This window comes from Rhinopithecus roxellana, chromosome 16, assembly GCF_007565055.1.
Source record: "Rhinopithecus roxellana isolate Shanxi Qingling chromosome 16, ASM756505v1, whole genome shotgun sequence".
NCBI classification, from domain to species: Eukaryota; Metazoa; Chordata; class Mammalia; order Primates; family Cercopithecidae; genus Rhinopithecus; species Rhinopithecus roxellana.
In genome coordinates, this window is record NC_044564.1 from 98,894,764 (window position 1) to 98,911,609 (window position 16,846).

General features: G+C 45.5%; 1 protein-coding gene across 5 annotated transcripts in view; it reads left to right on the plus strand.

Annotated features, from left to right (window-relative positions):
- The window catches only part of RABEPK (Rab9 effector protein with kelch motifs), a 32,689-nt gene that overhangs the window by 9,487 nt on the left and 6,356 nt on the right, over positions 1-16,846 (plus strand). For 3 of the 5 annotated variants that reach the window (XM_030919271.1, XM_030919269.1, XM_030919274.1), the window contains 3 exons: positions 3,053-3,205; positions 10,356-10,517; positions 16,375-16,524. In XM_030919271.1, coding sequence (XP_030775131.1) covers positions 3,053-3,205; positions 10,356-10,517; positions 16,375-16,524 — 465 coding nt within the window. The remainder of the gene's footprint in view (positions 1-3,052; positions 3,206-10,355; positions 10,518-16,374; positions 16,525-16,846) is intronic. The other 2 variants (XM_030919272.1, XM_030919273.1) reach the window with 1 other exon arrangement.

A 16,846-nucleotide genomic window follows, 5' to 3' on the forward strand; every position in this document is an offset into this window, starting at 1 on the left:
AACAGGTAGCATGTTTTCCTTATCATTGTATGCCAGATACTACCACAGGGCTTAGAACAGAGTGGGTGCTCTGTAAGTATTTGAATGAATGAATGAATGAATGAATGAATGAATGAATGAACCTGCTAATAAGAAACGATTATTAGCTGGGCGCAGTGGCTCATGCCTGTAATCCCAGCACTTTGGGAGGCCGAGGCAGGCAGATCATGAGGTGAGGAGATGGAGACCATCCTGGCCAACATGGTGAAACCCTATCTCTACTAAAAATACAAAAAAAATTAGCTGGGCGTGATGGCATGTGCCCATAGTCCTAGCTGAGGCAGGAGAATCGCTTGCATCTGGGAGGCAGAGGTTACAGTGAGCCAAGATTACGCCACTGCACTACAGTCTGGTGACAGAGCAAGACTGTCTCAAAAAGAAAAAATAAAATAAAATAAAGAAACAATTATTCTTTGCTCCACACAAGGGCAGAAGTTGAACAATGGTGGCCCACTTACGTATTTTGTTAGGTCTGCGTAACATTTCCATATTGTTTTAATCTTAAGTTTTTTTTTTTTTTGAAATGGAGTCTCAAACTGTCATCCAGACTGGAGTGCAGTGGCATGATCTTGGCTCACTGCAACCTCTGCCTCCTGGGTTAAAGTGATTCTCCTGGGCCAGGCACCGTGGCTCACACCTGTAATCCCAGCACTTTGGGAGGCCGAGGCGGGCAGATCATGAGGTCAGGAGATCGAGACCATGCTGGCTAACACGGTGAAACCCCATCTCTACTAAAAATACAAAAAAAATTAGCCAGGCTTGGTGGCGGGCATCTGTAGTCCCAGCTACTCGGGAGGCTGAGACAGGAGAATGGCATGTCATTCAGAACCCGGGAGGCGGAGGTTGCAGTAAGCAGAGATCGAGCCACTGCACTCCAGCCTGGGTGACAGAGCGATACTCCGTCTCAAAAAAAAAAAAAAAAGTGATTCTCCTGCCTCATATTCCCAAGTAGCTGGGACTACAGGTGCACGCCACCATGCCCTGCTGATTTTTGTATTTTTAGTAGAGATGGGGTTTCACTATGTTGGCCAGTCTGGTCTTGAACTCCTGACCTCAAGTGATCCACCCACCTCGGCCTCCATAAGTGCTAGGATTACATGCATAAGCCACCACGCCCAGCCTAATCTTAAATTGTTTACCAACCAATCATGCAGAAATCTATATAGACATTTAAATGGTTTGGCTTCTCTTAATAATGTTGGAAAATCTAATGTCGTTAGGCCTGCTTGTCTACATGGCAACAATTAAATGGAACTCAGCTGCCACCTATCAAGAGGGCTCTTATTCTCCAGTTTGCCACAGTCTTTGTTACTCCTGCCTAGGCATTTGAATTTCTACTCCCTGCACTAAAAAAATCAAAGGTAGGCTGGACAAAGTGTAATCCCCCAGCACTTTTAGCAGGCCGAGGCAGGCGGATCACTTGAGGTCAGGAGTTCAAGGCCAGCCTGGCCAACATGGTGAAACCCCATCTCTACTAAAAATACAAAAATTAGCCAGGCATGGTGGCGCACGCCTGTAATCCCAGTTACTCGGGAGGCTGAGGCAGGAGAATCGCTTGAGCCTGGGAGGTGGAGGTTGCGGTGAGCTGACATTAAGCCAGTGCACTCCTTGCTCCAGAGCAAGACTCCATCTCAGAAAAAAAAAAAATTCAAAAGTAAATTAAATCACTTCTAGCCCTCAATTACATTAAATTAGTTCAGTTACGTCTTTACTGCAACCTATTAATAGCTTGGTGACCCTGGCTACGCAGTGCCCTATAAAGTAGGGATAATAACTTGCTTCAGATCTAACAAGATAATGCCTGTAAAGGTCTTGTATAATTGCTTAACCAAGTAAAATAACTACTATTAATAATAAAGGTTAGGCTTTTTTTGTTTGTTTGTTTATTTGTTTTTTGAGACAGTCTCGCTCTGTCACCCAGGCTGGAGTGCAGTGAGATCTCGGCTCACTGCAAACTCCGCCTCCTAGGTTCACGCCATTCTCCTGCCTCAGCCTCCGGAGTAGCTGGGACTACAGGCGCCCACCACCATGCCCCGCTAATTTTTAGTAGAGACGGGATTTCACCGTGTTAGCCAGGATGGTCTTGATCTCCTGACCTCGTGATCCGCCTGCCTCGGCCTCCCAAAGTTCTGGGATTACAGGCGTGAGCCACCGCTCCTGGCCAAGGTTAGGTATTATTATTCTGTGAACTTGTTTTAGCCAGCCATCATTTATTTGCAAGTAACAGAATCCCACTTAAACCAGAGGAAAAAGGAGGAATTTATTTAGTCAGATACAGACGTGTTTCTTTCTTTTTTTTTTTTTTTTTTTTGAGATGGAGTCTTGCTGTCTTTCCAGACTGGAGTACAGTGGCACAATCTCAGCTTGCTGCAACCTCTGCTTGGTTAACCAAGTAAAATAACCCTGGGTTCAAGCGATTCCCCTGTCTCAGCCTCCCAAGTAGCTGGGACTATAGGCACATGCCACTACACTCGGCTAATTTTTTTGTATTTTAGTAGAGACGAGGTTTCACCATGTTGGCCAGGATGGTCTCAATCTCCTGACCTCGTGATCCACCCACCTGGGCCTCCCAAAGTGCTGGGATTACAGGCGTGAGCCACTGTGCCTGGCCGATACAGGCATGTTTCAAAGAATTCAAGGACAGGAAGTAGAGCCCAGGAGCATGAGAAAGTGGAAGCACTTGATCTGGTTGGCTCATTCTGGTTTCATTGACTACCTTCAACCCAATCAGCTAAAGCTACAAAGTCAAAGTGTAGTACAAACATATCATCTGGGATCTACCCTTGTGGTTGACAAAGTGGGGACAGTTTCCATAGAACAGGGTCTATGGACTAGGCAGACAGCCCCCTAAGTATCTATTATAGAACTTTCTGGAGGTTGACAACATGCCCTTTAAGTGATTCAGTGGCTTTCATTTATGTTTATGGCCCTCTTCTCACAACCCTCCCCAAGTGTGCCAACCAGTATAACAGTTGGCAGCCCCAATCTAGGAACTGGGTGAAATGTTTTCCAGGAAAACACCAGTGGGACTTAGTTACCTGCAAGGGCCTCTTGCCCCGCTATGAACATGCTAGCTTCGTTCCCTCCTGCACATCTGACCATATCTGGGTATTTGGAGGTGCCAACCAATCAGGAAATCGAAATTGTCTACAAGTCCTGAATCCTGGTAAGTAGCCAAAGCTTATTTTATTTATGTACATACAAATAAATGTTCGTGTGTGTGTGTGTGTGTATCCAATTATAATTCCAGTACATTTGGATTATACTGATTACCATTTAACTTTGCTGACATCATAGAAAATAGGAATTTTAACTTGTAGCATAATCTGAAAACAACAGAATAAAAACAATTGTTGGTAACATGTACAATTTTTAACTTGTTAAATGTCAAAGCTGGAAGGGACTTCAGAGAACAGCTATGCCAAATGGGCAACTCAGGTTTATCAAGGGGAAAGTGACTTTCCTAAACTCACAAGAGGCCTGGCATGGTAGCTCACGCCTGTAATCCCAGCACTTTGGGAGGCCAAGGCAGGCGGATCACTTGAGGTCAGGAGTTTGAGATCAGCCTGGCCAATATGGTGAAACCCCATCTCTACTAAAAATACAAAAATTAGCTGGGCATGGTGGTGGGCATCTATAATCCCAGCTACTCAGGAGGCTGAGGCAGGAGAATCGATTGAACCCGGGAGGCGGAGATTGCAGTGAGCTGGGATCGTGCCACTGCACTCCAGCCTGGGTGACAGAGTGAGACTCTGTCTCAAAAGAAAAAGGAAAGAAAAATTTAAAAAAATAAAGTCGCAAGAGAGTCAGTGACTGAGCCAGGCTTAGAACCCAAGTCACCTAGATTAGTGGTCCTCCAGTAAGGTCCTCCAAAGGTCCTCCCTGGGGGACGTTTGGCCATATCTGAAAACATTTTGGGTTATCACAACTGGGGGTAGGGTGGGCTACTGGCTTCTAGGGGTAGAGGCCAGATATTGTTGTATATATATCCTGTCATGCCTAAGACAGCCACCACAGGGAAGAATTATCTGGTCTAAAATGTCAGTAGTGCCAAACTGAAGAAACACTGACCTGGATCCACCTGTGGGGAAGTGGACGTGTCTTTTTGCCTTTTGTTTGTTTTTGTTTTTCTCGTTACAAATATTATTTATGTTCATTGTAAAATACTTGAAAAATACAAATAAGTGGGAAAAGTCATCCACAATCCTATTATATTAAGGCTATTAACAACTTTCTGTCCTTTTTTTTTTTTGAGATGGAGTTTCACTCTTTTTGCCCAGGCTGGAGTGCAATGGTGCAATCTCGGCTCACCGCAACCTCTGCCTCCTGGGTTCAGGCGATTCTCCTGCCTCAGCCTCCCAAGTAGCTGGGATTACAGGCATGCGCCACCATGCCTGGCTAATTTTGTATTTTTAGCAGAGATGGGGTTTCTCCATGTTAGCCAGGCTGGTCTCAAATTCTTGATCTCAGGTGATCTGTCCACCTCGGCCTCCCAAAGTGCTGGAATTACAGGTGTGAGCCACTATGCCCGACCCAACTTTGTCTTCTTCCTGTCTTTTCTCTGTTTTCACAAGCCTGAGATCATACTATATTTACACATTCATAACTTGTTCCTTCTAATTTCATAATGCCAGGAGAAATAGGTGATTTTTTTTGGCTTTAGCAAAAATAATTGATTTGTTATTAATAACAGTGCTTTGTTAATATCATATCATTTGTTTGTTTTGTTTTGGGTTTTTTTGTTGTTGTTAACTTTTTTTTTTTTTCCAAGGCAGGGTCTCACTCTGTTGCCTAGGCTGGGATACAGTGGTTTGATCACAGCTCACTGCAGCCTCCACCACCCAGGCTCAGGTGATCCTCCTAGCTCAGCCTCCCAGGTAGCTGGGACTACAGGCGCTTGCCACCATGCCTAGCTAATTTGTTTGTATTTTTTGTAGAGACAGGGTTTTGCCATGTTGCCCATGCTGGTCTCAAACTCCTGGGCTCAAGCAATTTGCCTGCCTCAGCCTCCCAAAGTGTTGGGATTACAGACATGAGCCACTGCACCTGGCCAATATCATTTTTAATGGCTGTATCATGCTCCATTATATATAAAATACTCCATAATACCATAATTCCTCCATTTATGAACATTTAGTTCCTTTCAGGTTTTTACCATTATAATTAACAAAGCAGTGAACATCTTCATTCAGAAGTCATAGACTGTATTTCAAATTATTTTCTTAGGGTTCCTGCCAAGAAATAAAAAGACTAGGTAAAATATTGTGAACCTTTTCAAGGTTTTTTGTTTTGTTTTGTTTTGTTTTGTTTTTTGTTTTTTTCTGAGACGGAGTCTTGTTCTGCCACCCAGGCTGGAGTGCAGTGGCCTGATCTCAGCTCACTGCAAGCTCCGCCTCCCGGGTTTTACGCCATTCTCCTGCCTCAGCCTCCCGAGTAGCTGGGACTACAGGCGTCCTCCTCAACGCCCGGCTAGTTTTTTTGTATTTTTTAGTAGAGACGGGTTTCACCGTATTAGCCAGGATGGTCTCGATCTCCTGACCTCGTGATCCGCCCGTCTCGGCCTCCCAAAGTGCTGGGATTACAGGCTTGAGCCACGGCACCCGGCCTTTTCAAGGTTTTGATACACATTACCAAATTGCTCTCCAGAAAGATTTTTCCAGTTTATCCTCTCTCCAACTGTGTTTAACAATGTTTCTTTCATTACTGACCAGCACTGAATTTATCAGTTTTAAACATTGCTAATTTGATAGGCAAAAAAAACTTGTACACAGTTTAAATATGCATTTTGGGCCAGCGCGGTGGCTCACACCTGTAATCCCAGCACTTTGGGAGGCTGAGGTGTGCAGATCACCTGAAGTCAGGAGTTAGAGAGCAGCCTCGCCAACATGGTGAAACCCCTTCACTACTAAAAATACAAAAATTAGCCAGGCATGATAGTGCATGCCTGTAGTCCCAGCTACTGACGTGGGCGAGGCAGGAGGATTGCTTGAACCCAGGAGGCAGAGGTTGCAGTGTGCCGAGATCGTACCACAGCCTGAGCAATGAGTGAGACTCCCTGTCAAAAAAGCATTTTTTGACCTGGACATTTTTCACATGTCAGCCAACTCTTGCTCAGTTCCCTCTATCAGCAATATATTTGGGGTGTTGCCCACCTAATGCATTTGTTGAGTATTGCCCAATAAAAAAATAAAAATAAAAATAAAAATCTATTTGTATAATAGTTGGTCAGAGTTTAGGAACTAGGAGCAAATTTTCTTACGTGTCAAGTATTTAAATTCCTTCAGCACATTTAGACAGTATGTTATCTTTTAATTTGATTTATTTGTTTGGGTATGTATTTCCTGTCGTCCCTCCTCCTCCCTGCCTTCCCTCTATAGAACATAAGTGCTTCAAAGGGAAGAGTTTGTTTATTGTTGAATAGTCAGGGTACAGAACACTGTCAGAAGTAGAGTAGAAACGGCGGGGCATGGTGGCTCATGCCTGTAATCCCAACACTTTGGGAGGATGAGGAGGGCGGATCACAAGGTCAGGAGTTCCAGACCAGCCTGGCCAACATACTGAAACCCTGTCTCTACTAAAAATACAAAAAAAAAAAAAAAAAAAAAATTAGCTGGGCGTGGTGGCAGGTGCCTGTAGTCCCAGCTACTTGGGAGGCTGAGGCAGGAGAATCGCTTGAACCTGGGAGGTGGAGGTTGCAGTAAGCTGAGATCGCGCCACTGCACTCCAGCCTGGGTGACAGAGTGAGACTCCGTCTCAAAAAAAAAAAAAAAAAAAAAAAGAAGAAGAAAGAGATAGACACTTGGCAGACCATTTGGCTAATTGTGAAGCCAATTTGCTTGGAGGAGTAGCAGTATGATGTGGTGGTTAAGGGCACAGATGAGGGTCTCTGCTTTGCTAGGCACTAACTATGACCTTGGACAAGTGACTTAATCTCTCTCTGCCTCTGTGTTCTGTCACATTGGATAATAATAGTTTCTACCTTGTTAATTTGTCAAGGATTTAAATAAACTCAGTATCTGGCACATAATTAATGCTCAATAATTGTGGTAGTTGGTGTAGTTAAGGTTTGGCAAAGGGAAATCAGTTCTGGAACTCTGGCCTTTTGATTTTCAACAATGGTATCCATTGAAATAAAATACAGTGAGAATTTGGAAAGCTTCTGTCAATGAGAGTGATTTTATTTTATTTTATTTTATTTTATTTTATTTTATTTTATTTTATTTTGTTTTTTTGAGACAGAGTCTTGCTCTGTTGCCGAGGCTGGAGTGCAGTGACGCAATCTCAGCTCACTGCATCCTCTGCCTCTCACATTCAAATGATTCTCCAGCCTCACCCTCCCGCGTAGCTGGGATTACAGGCACATGCCACCATGCCAAGCTAATTTTTATATTAAAGAGGGTGGTTTTCTATCATATCCCTTTTCTCTCCTAGAAAATATAATTTGATATCATGCCCAAGAAATATGAAATATGTATTAGTTGCTACCAAGGCAAGTCCCTCAAATGCTCAGGACTCCTTTGTGATTCTTTGCGCTGGTGTTTGACTTGGCAGCAATATGGCCCCAGGGTCTTCTGGGCCTCGAGGTGACATGTATACCTTTCTAGCTCCCTCTAAGGTCCAAAAGCTCTCCAAGATCTGTAGCTATAGAGACAGCTACATTTTGCTTTGCATGTAGGCTGAGACTTTTTCAGTCTCCAGGTCTACGTTTGAGTCCCACACATATTACAGATGTTTCCTGTGGCATTTTAGATATTGGATGCAGACCTTTTACAAAAGACAGAATTTCTTGTTGTGTTATGGTAGAGCAAGTATGAGACTAATAGAACTGAGTTCAAACTCCTGCTCTGCTATGCACATATGCTATAACCTTCAGGAAAGGATTTAAATGTGCAGAACTTCAGTTTCCTCATCTAAAAGTAGAGATACTTCCACTCACTTCCCAGGCTTGAGTGAAGACACCAGGGATGGCGGTGCTTAGGGCAATGATGCTGCCCATTGAGGGTGCTCAATTAATGCATCTGTTTCTATAAAATCCAGGCTTCATCCTTAAAAGAAATAAGTTTCTATACATCTATCTATGTGATGAAATTTTATTCTCAAGTCAGAGGAGTGGGAATTACATAGATCTTGGTGTTACTGAAACAGAGTTTAAATTCCAACTAAGCCATTTCTTAGGCATGTCACTTTATCTGTCTGTCTCTCTCTTTCTTTCTCTCTTTCTTTGTCTTACTCTGTCACCCAGGCTAGAGTTGCATTGGTGTGATCTTGGCTCACTGCAGCCTCAACTGCTGCAGGCTCAATTAATCGTCCACCTCAGCCTCTCAGGTAGCTGGGACTATAGGCGTACGCCACCACACCTGACTAATATTTTGTAGTTTTTTGTAGAGACAGGGTTTTGCCATGTTGCTCAGGCTGGTCTCAAACTCCTGGGCTCAAGCAATCCACCTGCCCCAGCCTCCTAAAGTGTTGGGATTGCAGGCATGAGCCAACGAGCCTGGCTAGCCACGTCACTTTAAAAAAGTGACTTAATCCATCCTTGCTTCAATTTTCTTATCTGTAAAATAGGGAAATTAATATTTATTTAGCATTTACTGTTTAGTAGGGACTATTATTACTGCTACTGAAATGTAATAGTATTGTCTACTTTTTTTTTCATTTCTTTTTTTTTTTTTTTCGAGATATGGTCTTACTCTTTTACCCAGGCTAGAGTGCAATAGCACGATCATAGTTCATTGCAGCCTCAAAGTCCTGGGCTCAAGCAATCCTCCTGCCTTGGCCTCCCAAAGTGCTAGGGTTACAGGCCTTACAACCACGGTGCTCAGCTTAATATTTTTTAACATTTAATTTATTTTATTTTATTATTATTATTTTTTAAGATGAAGTCTCACTTTGTCAACCAGGTTGGAGTGCAGTGGCATGATCTCAGGTCACTGCAACCTCTGCCTCCTGGTTCAAGCAATTCTCCTGCCTCAGCCTCCTGAGTAGCTGGGCTTACAGGTCCCCACCACCACACCTGGCTAATTTTTTTTTTTTTTTTTTTTTTTTTTTTTTTTTTTTTTTAGTAGAGATGGGATTTCACCATGTTGGCCAGGCTGGTCTCAAACTCCTAACCTCAAGTGATCCACCCACCTTGGTCTCCCAAAGTGCTGGGATTACAAACGTGAGCCACCGCACCTGGCTGATTTTTTGTAGAGACAAGATATTGCTTTGTTTCCCAGTCTAGCTGCAAACTCCTGGGCTCAAGAAATCCTCCTACCTTGACTTCCCAAACTGCTGAGATTACAGGTATTAGCTACTGCACATGGCCTGCCTGTGTTCTTTTTTTTTTTTTTTTTTTGAGACGGAGTCTCGCTCTGTCGCCCGGGCTGGAGTGCGGTGGCCGGATCTCAGCTCACTGCAAGCTCCGCCTCCCAGGTTCACGCCATTCTCCTGCCTCCGCCTCCCAAGTAGCTGGGACTACAGGCGCCCGCCTCGTCGCCCGGCTAGTTTTTTGTATTCTTTAGTAGAGACGGGGTTTCACCGTATTAGCCAGGATGGTCTCGATCTCCTGACCTCGTGATCCGCCCGTCTCGGCCTCCCAAAGTGCTGGGATTACAGGCTTGAGCCACCGCGCCCGGCCACCTGTGTTCTTTTATTGGCCACATTTTCTGGGAAATTTGGCATACTTGGACTCTGGCATCTAGTGGGAATGAATTTTAGCAGATATTAGGGGGAGCAATAGTGAGCAAAGTGGAAGAGGGTTCAGAGAGGATATCTGAAGGCCTCCAAAAACAAATTGACCTTTTGTGCGGGGGGGGGGATTAAGCCTTGCTCTGTCACCCCAGCTGGAGTGCAGTGGTGCAATCTCAGCTCACTGCAACCTCCGCCTCCTGGGTTCAAGTGATTCTCCTGCCTCAACCTCCTGTGGAGCTGGGATTACAGGTCCCCACTACCATGCCTGGCTAGTTTTTTAGATTTTTAGTAGAGATGGGGTTTCACCCGATGTTGGCCAGGCTGGTCTCGAACTCCTGACCTCAAGTGATCCGCCTGCCCTGGCCTCCCAAAGTGCTGGGATTACAGGCAAGAGCCACTGCACCCAGCCTGACCCCATTCTTTTACTTACGGCTTTTAAATCTTGGGGATTTTGGACTGTCTTGGCAAATCCTAAGTATCATCTTCATTCTTCCTTGATGTTTGTGAGTATGAGATCCCTGCCCGAAACTATGCTGTCCCCACTTGGGATTGGAGTTTGAAAACTGACTTCACTCAGCCCCAGAGTCAAGGTCAGAAGCCCCTCAACCTTGGTATTTTAAGTGCCTGCATTCTCTCTGGCCCAGAAACCAGGATGTGGACCACGCCAGAAGTGACCAGCCCCCCACCATCCCCAAGAACATTCCACACATCATCGGCAGCCATTGGAAACCAGCTATATGTCTTTGGGGGCGGAGAGAGAGGTGCCCAGCCTGTGCAGGACACGAAGCTGCACGTATTTGACGCAAGTATGGACTGGTGGGCACCTTGGGGCTGGTCAGGGCCATCCCAGTCTACAAATTACCTAATATAGGAAGCGGAAGTTAAAAAAGAAAAGCCTGGCCGGGCGCGGTGGCTCAAGCCTGTAATCCCAGCACTTTGGGAGGCCGAGACGGGCGGATCACAAGGTCAGGAGATCGAGACCATCCTGACGAACATGGTGAAACCCCATCTCTACTAAAAAATACAAAAAACTAGCCGGGCGAGGTGGCGGGCACCTGTAGTCGCAGCTACTCGGGAGGCTGAGGCAGGAGAATGGCGTAAACCTGGGAGACGGAGCTTGCAGTGAGCCGAGATCCAGCCACTGCACTGCAGCCTGGGCGACAGAGCGAGACTCCATCTCAAAAAAAAAAAAAAAAAAAAAAAAAAAAGGCCTCACTGTTTCACTTCTAGACTTCTTTGTTATATCTCTTACCTGGTATCTTTTTCCCACAGCAAAATTGGCATTTAAAAAGGGATAATGAGGCCTGGTGCGGTGGCTCACACCTGAATCCCAGAGCTTTGGGAGGCTGAGGCAAGTGGATCACTTAAGGTCAGGAGTTCGAGAACAGCCTGGCCAACATACCTTGTCTCTACTAAAAATTAAAAAAGTATCCGGGCATGATGGCACACACCTGTAATCCCAGTTACTGAGGAGGCTGAGGCAGGAGAATCACTTAAACCCAGGAGGAGGAGGTTTCAGTGAGCCAAGATGGGGCCACTGCACTCAGCCTGGGTAACAGAGCAATACTCTGTCTCAAAAAAATAAAAAATAAAAAATAAATAAATAAATAAATAAATAAGACTAAAAAGATAGGCCAGGCATGGTGGCTCATGCCTGTAATCCCAGCACTTTGGGACGCCGTGGCGGGAGGATCACCTGAGATCAGGAGTTCGAAACCAGCCTAGCCATCATGGCAAAACCCCGTCTCTACTAAAAATAGAAAAACTGTCTGGGTGCAGTGGTGGGTGCCTGTAATCCCAGCTACTTGGGAGGCTGAGTCAAGAGAATCACTTGAACTCGGGAGGCGGAGATGGCAGTGAACCAAGATTGCGCCACTGCACTCCAGCCTGGGTGACAGAGCGAGACTCTGTCTCAAAAAAAAAAAAAAAAAAAAGAACAGAGATAATTCTATATGTTACATTTGTATCCTGAATTTTTCACTTAAGTATTGTTCCATGCAATCAGAAAGTCTTCACCAACATTTTGAAATTATTATTATTATATAAATATAAATATTAGAGTCAGGGTCTCACTGCATTGCCAAGGCTGGTCTCAAACTCCTAGCCTCAAGTGATCCTTCAGCTTTAGTCCCTCAAAGTGCTGGGATTAAAGGCATTGAGCCACACCACCTGGCCTTCACCATCATATTTTTTTTTTTTTTTTTTTTTTTTTTGAGATGGAGTCTCGCTCTATCGCCCAGGCTGGAGTGCAGTGGCCGGATCTCAGCTCACTGCAAGCTCCGCCTCCCGGGTTTACGCCATTCTCCTGCCTCAGCCTCCCGAGTAGCTGGGACTACAGGCGCCTGCCACCTCGCCCAGCTAGTTTTTTGTATTTTTTAGTAGAGACGGGGTTTCACGGTATTAGCCAGGATGGTCTACGATCTCCTGACCTCATGATCCACCTGTCTCGGCCTCCCAAAGTGCTGGGATTACAGGCTTGAGCCACCGCGCCCGGCCTTCACCATCATTTTTAATAAGTGCTTAGGTTGGGTGCCGTGGCTCATGCCTGTAATCCCAGCACTTTGGGAGGCTGAGGCAGGTGGATCATGAGGTCAGGAGTTTGAGACCAGCCTGGCCAAGCTGGTGAAACCCCTTCTCTACTAAAAATACAAAAATCAGCTGGGCACGGTGGCAGGTGCCTATAATTCCAGCTACTCAGGAGGCTGAGGCAGCAGAATTGCTTGAACCCAGGAGGCGGAGGTGGGTGGATTACCTGAGGTCAGGGTTCACGACCAGCCTGGGCAACATAACATGGTGAAACCCTGTCTCTGCTAAAAATACAAAAAATTAGCTGGATGCAGTGGCGGGCACCTGTAATCCCAGCTACCAGGGAGGCTGAGGCAGGAGAATCCCTTGAACCTGGGAGGTGGAGGTTGCAGTGAGCCACGATCATGCCACTGCATTCTAGCCTGGGTGACAGAACAAGGCTCCGTGTCAAAAAAAAAAAAAGTGCATAATATTTCATCATGGCTGTACCAATAATTAAACCTGTTGATGGACACTTAGGCTATTTCCAATTCTTCTTTATTATAAACAATACTGTAATGAACAAGCCAGACATGCTGACTCATGTCTATAATCCTATCAGCTCAGGAGGCTGGAGGATCACTTGACCCCAGGAGTTTGAGGATGGAGTGAGCCATAATTGCACCACTGCACTCCAGCCTTTGCAATAGAGGGAGACCTTGACTCTAAAAAAAAAAATATATATATATATATATATATACTATAAGGAGCATATTTATGCAAAAACCATTTCAGATAATTTTAAATTAAATTCCTTGGGACACCGGGGGCTCCTTGAACAACCAGCAGGCATACCATAAACACTAATTCAAAGATAAATTGTTTGGCAGACCTTTGTTTCAAAGAGTTTTTGCAGGCCAGGCACGGTAGCTCATGCCTGTAATCCTTTGGGAGGCCACTCTGGGAGGCCACTTTGGGAGGCCAAAGCAAGCGGATCACTTGAGGTCAGGAGTTCAAAACTAGCCTGGACAACATGGTGAAACCCTATTTCTACTGAAAATACAAAAAATTATCCGGTCTTGGTGGTGGGTGCCTGTAATCCCAGCTACTTGGGAGGCTGAGGCAGGAAAATCACTTGAACCGGCAGGCAGATGTTGCAGTGAGCCAAGATCACACCACTGCACTCCAACCTGGGTGACAGAGCAACATGCCATCTCAAAAAAAAAAAAAAAGTTTTGCAGTACTCCTTTAAGACTTTTCTGGTATATAGAAATGATTAATTTTCCGGAATTTTGTATATGTTCAACTTTGAAGATAAAAAGTGTTGCCTGCAATAAAATATAATAATAACCAAATTCATAACTCTCATGTATTATGTACTTTTTTTCCTTCATGCTTTATGTATATTATCTCATTTAATTCATACCTCAGCTCTTAGAAGTAGGTATTGTCTTTTTTTTTTTGAGACAAAGTCATGCTCTGTTGCCCAGCCTGGAGTGCAGTGGCGCAATCTTGGCTCACTGCAACCTCCACCTCCTGGTTTCAAGCAATTCTTCTGCCTCAGCCTCCCAAGTAGCTGGGACTACAGGCACATGCCACCACGCCAGGCTAATTTTTTTGTATTTTTAGTAGAGATGGGATTTTACTGTGTTAGTCAGGATGGTCTCGATCTCCTGACCTCGTGATCTGCCCCCCTCGGCCTCCCAAAGTGCTGGGATTACAGGCATGAGCCGCCGTGCATGGCCGGTATTGTCTTTATCCTTATTTTACAGCTATAGAAACTGGAGCTTAGATAAGTAAGTGGTGAAAGGCCACATAGTTATTTAGTGAGATAACCTGGTTTCAGCTCCAAAATCCCATATTCTAACCATTATCCTATACTGCCACATCAGGAGTCCCTTTCCCAACCCCTCTAGCAAATCAATTAAGGATATTGTCTTGAAAACAGAGGAGTCTAGCAGAGTGAAGTGGTGTGTGCCTGCAGTCCCAGCTACTTGGGAGGCTGAGGTGGGAGGATCACTTAAGCCTAGGAGTTACAATCCAGCCTGGACAACATAGCAAGACCCCATCTCTAAAAATAATAATAAGGCTGGGTGCAGTGGCTCACACCTACAATCCCAGCACTTTGGGAGGCTGAGGTGGGTGGATCACTTGAGCCCAGGAGTTCAAGACCAGCCTGGGCTACATGGTCAACCCCCATCTCTACTAAAAATACAAAAATTAGCCAGGCATGGTGGTGTGCACTTGTAATCCTAGCTACTTGAAAGGCTGAGGCAGGAGAATTGCTTGAACCTGGGAGGCAGAGGTTGCAGTGAGAGCCAAGATTATGCCATTGCACTCCAGCCTAGGCAACAAGAGCAAAACTCCATCTCAAAAAAAAAAAAAAAAAAAAAAATGGCTGGATGCAGTGGCTCATGCCTGTAATCCCAGCACTTTGGGAGGCCCGGGATGGGGGGTTGGATCTCTTGTGGTCAGGAGTTCGAGACTAACCTGGCCAACATGGCAAAACCTTGGCTTTACTAAAAATATTTTAAAATTTGAGATGGGCGCAGTGGCTCACGCCTATAATCCCAACACTGGGAGGCCAAGGCGGGTGGATCATCTGAGGTCAGGAGTTTGACACCAGGCTGGCCAATATGTTGAAACCCCGTCTCTACTAAAAATACAAAAATTAAGGGCTGGGCACGGTGGCTCACGCCTGTAACCCCAGCACTTTGGGAGGTTGAGGCGGGCAGATCACGAGGTCAGGAGATCGAGACCATCCGGGCTAACACGGTGAAACCCCGTCTCTACTAAAAAATACAAAAAAACGAGCCGGGCGAGGTGGCGGGCGCCTGTGGTCCCAGCTGCTCGGGAGGCTGAGGCAGGAGAATGGCGTAAACCCGGGAGGCGGAGCTTGTAGTGAGCTGAGATCCGGCCACTGCACTCCAGCCTGGGAGACAGAGCGAGACTCCGTCTCAAAAAAAAAAAAAAAAAAAAAATACAAAAAGTTAGCCGGGCATGGTGGCAGGCACCTGTAATCCCAGCTACTCAGGAGGCTGAGGCAGGAGAATCGCTTGAACCCGGGAGACAGAGGTTGCAGTGAGCTGAGATCGTGCCATCGCGCTCCAGCCTGGGCAATAAGACCGAAACTTTGTCTCAAAAAAAAAAAAAAAAAAAAAAAAATACATTAAATAAATAAATAAATGAGTAACAAGAAGATGACTCTGAAGGCCTGTCACAGAAACAGACTCATTCATTTTGACTTTGTGGTAGTTTGAGTTTGAAGTTAAGCGGAGATCATTTTTATTTCATAACAAGAAATGGCTTCCGGGTGCTGAGTAGAAGGGGCAGGCATGTTTGGTAGTGGGCTCTCCAGCCCTAGAAGCGTGCACGCAGAGGCTCTATGGGACCTTTTTTTTTTTTTTTTGAGACGGAGTCTCGCTCTGTCACCCAGGCTGGAGTGCAGTGGCGCGATCTCAGCTCACTGCAAGCTCCGCCTCCCGGGTTCCCGCCTTCTCAGCCTCCCGAGTAGCTGGGACTACAGGCGCCCCCCATCTTGCCCGGCTAGTTTTTTGTATTTTTTAGTAGAGACGGGGTTTCACCGTGTAGACCAGGATGGTCTTGATCTCCTGACCTCGTGATCCACCCGTCTCGGCCTCCCAAAGTGCTGGGATTACAGGCTTGAGCCACCGCGCCCGGCCTTTTTTTTTTTTTTTTAAGACAGAGTCTTGCTCTGTCACCGAGGCTGGAATGCAATGGCGTGATCACTTCAACCTCCACCTCTGGGGTTCAAGCAGTTCTCCTGCCTTAGCCTCCCAAGTAGCTGGGATTATTTGGCACCTGCCACCACACCCGGCTAATTTTTTTTTTTTTTTTTTTTGGTATTTTTAGTACAGACAGTGTTTCACCATGTTGGCCAGGCTGGCTTTGAACTCCTGATCTCTGGTGATCTACCTCTCTCGGCCTCCCAAAGTGCTGGGATTACAACTGTGAGCCACCGCACCAGCCTACAGGATGTAAAAGGAGGGATGCCTGGATTGGCTTGGGGAGTTGGAGAGAATGACCCCAAGGTTGCTTCCTGCATGGGACAGCTCCATGATACAGAGGCTTGGGACTATTTCTCGTGTTCTTGTTTAATAGTTTTGCCATTTGATGTTATTGAATTTACTTTTCTAGAGACTCTGACCTGGTCACAGCCAGAGACACTTGGAAATCCTCCATCTCCCCGGCATGGTCATGTGATGGTGGCAGCAGGGACAAAGCTCTTCATCCATGGAGGCTTGGCAGGGGACAAATTCTATGATGATCTCCACTGCATTGATATAAGTAAGCAGGGCACGGGGGCTTGTCTGTTTAAAATTGTTATTTTAATTTTTTTTTTTTTGTAGACAAGGTCTCTCTCTGTCACTCAGACTGGCGTGCAATGGCATGATCTCAGTAGCCTTGGCCTCCAGGGCTCAAGTGATCCTCCTACTTCATCCTCCCCAGTAGCTGGAGCTACAGGTGTGTGCCACCATGCTTGGCTAATATAAAATTTCATTTTGATAGAGATGGGCTCTGACCATGTTGCCCAGGCTGGTCTCAAACTTCTGTGCTCAAATGATTTTTTTTTTTTTTTTTTTTTTTTTTTTTTTTGAGATGGAGTCTC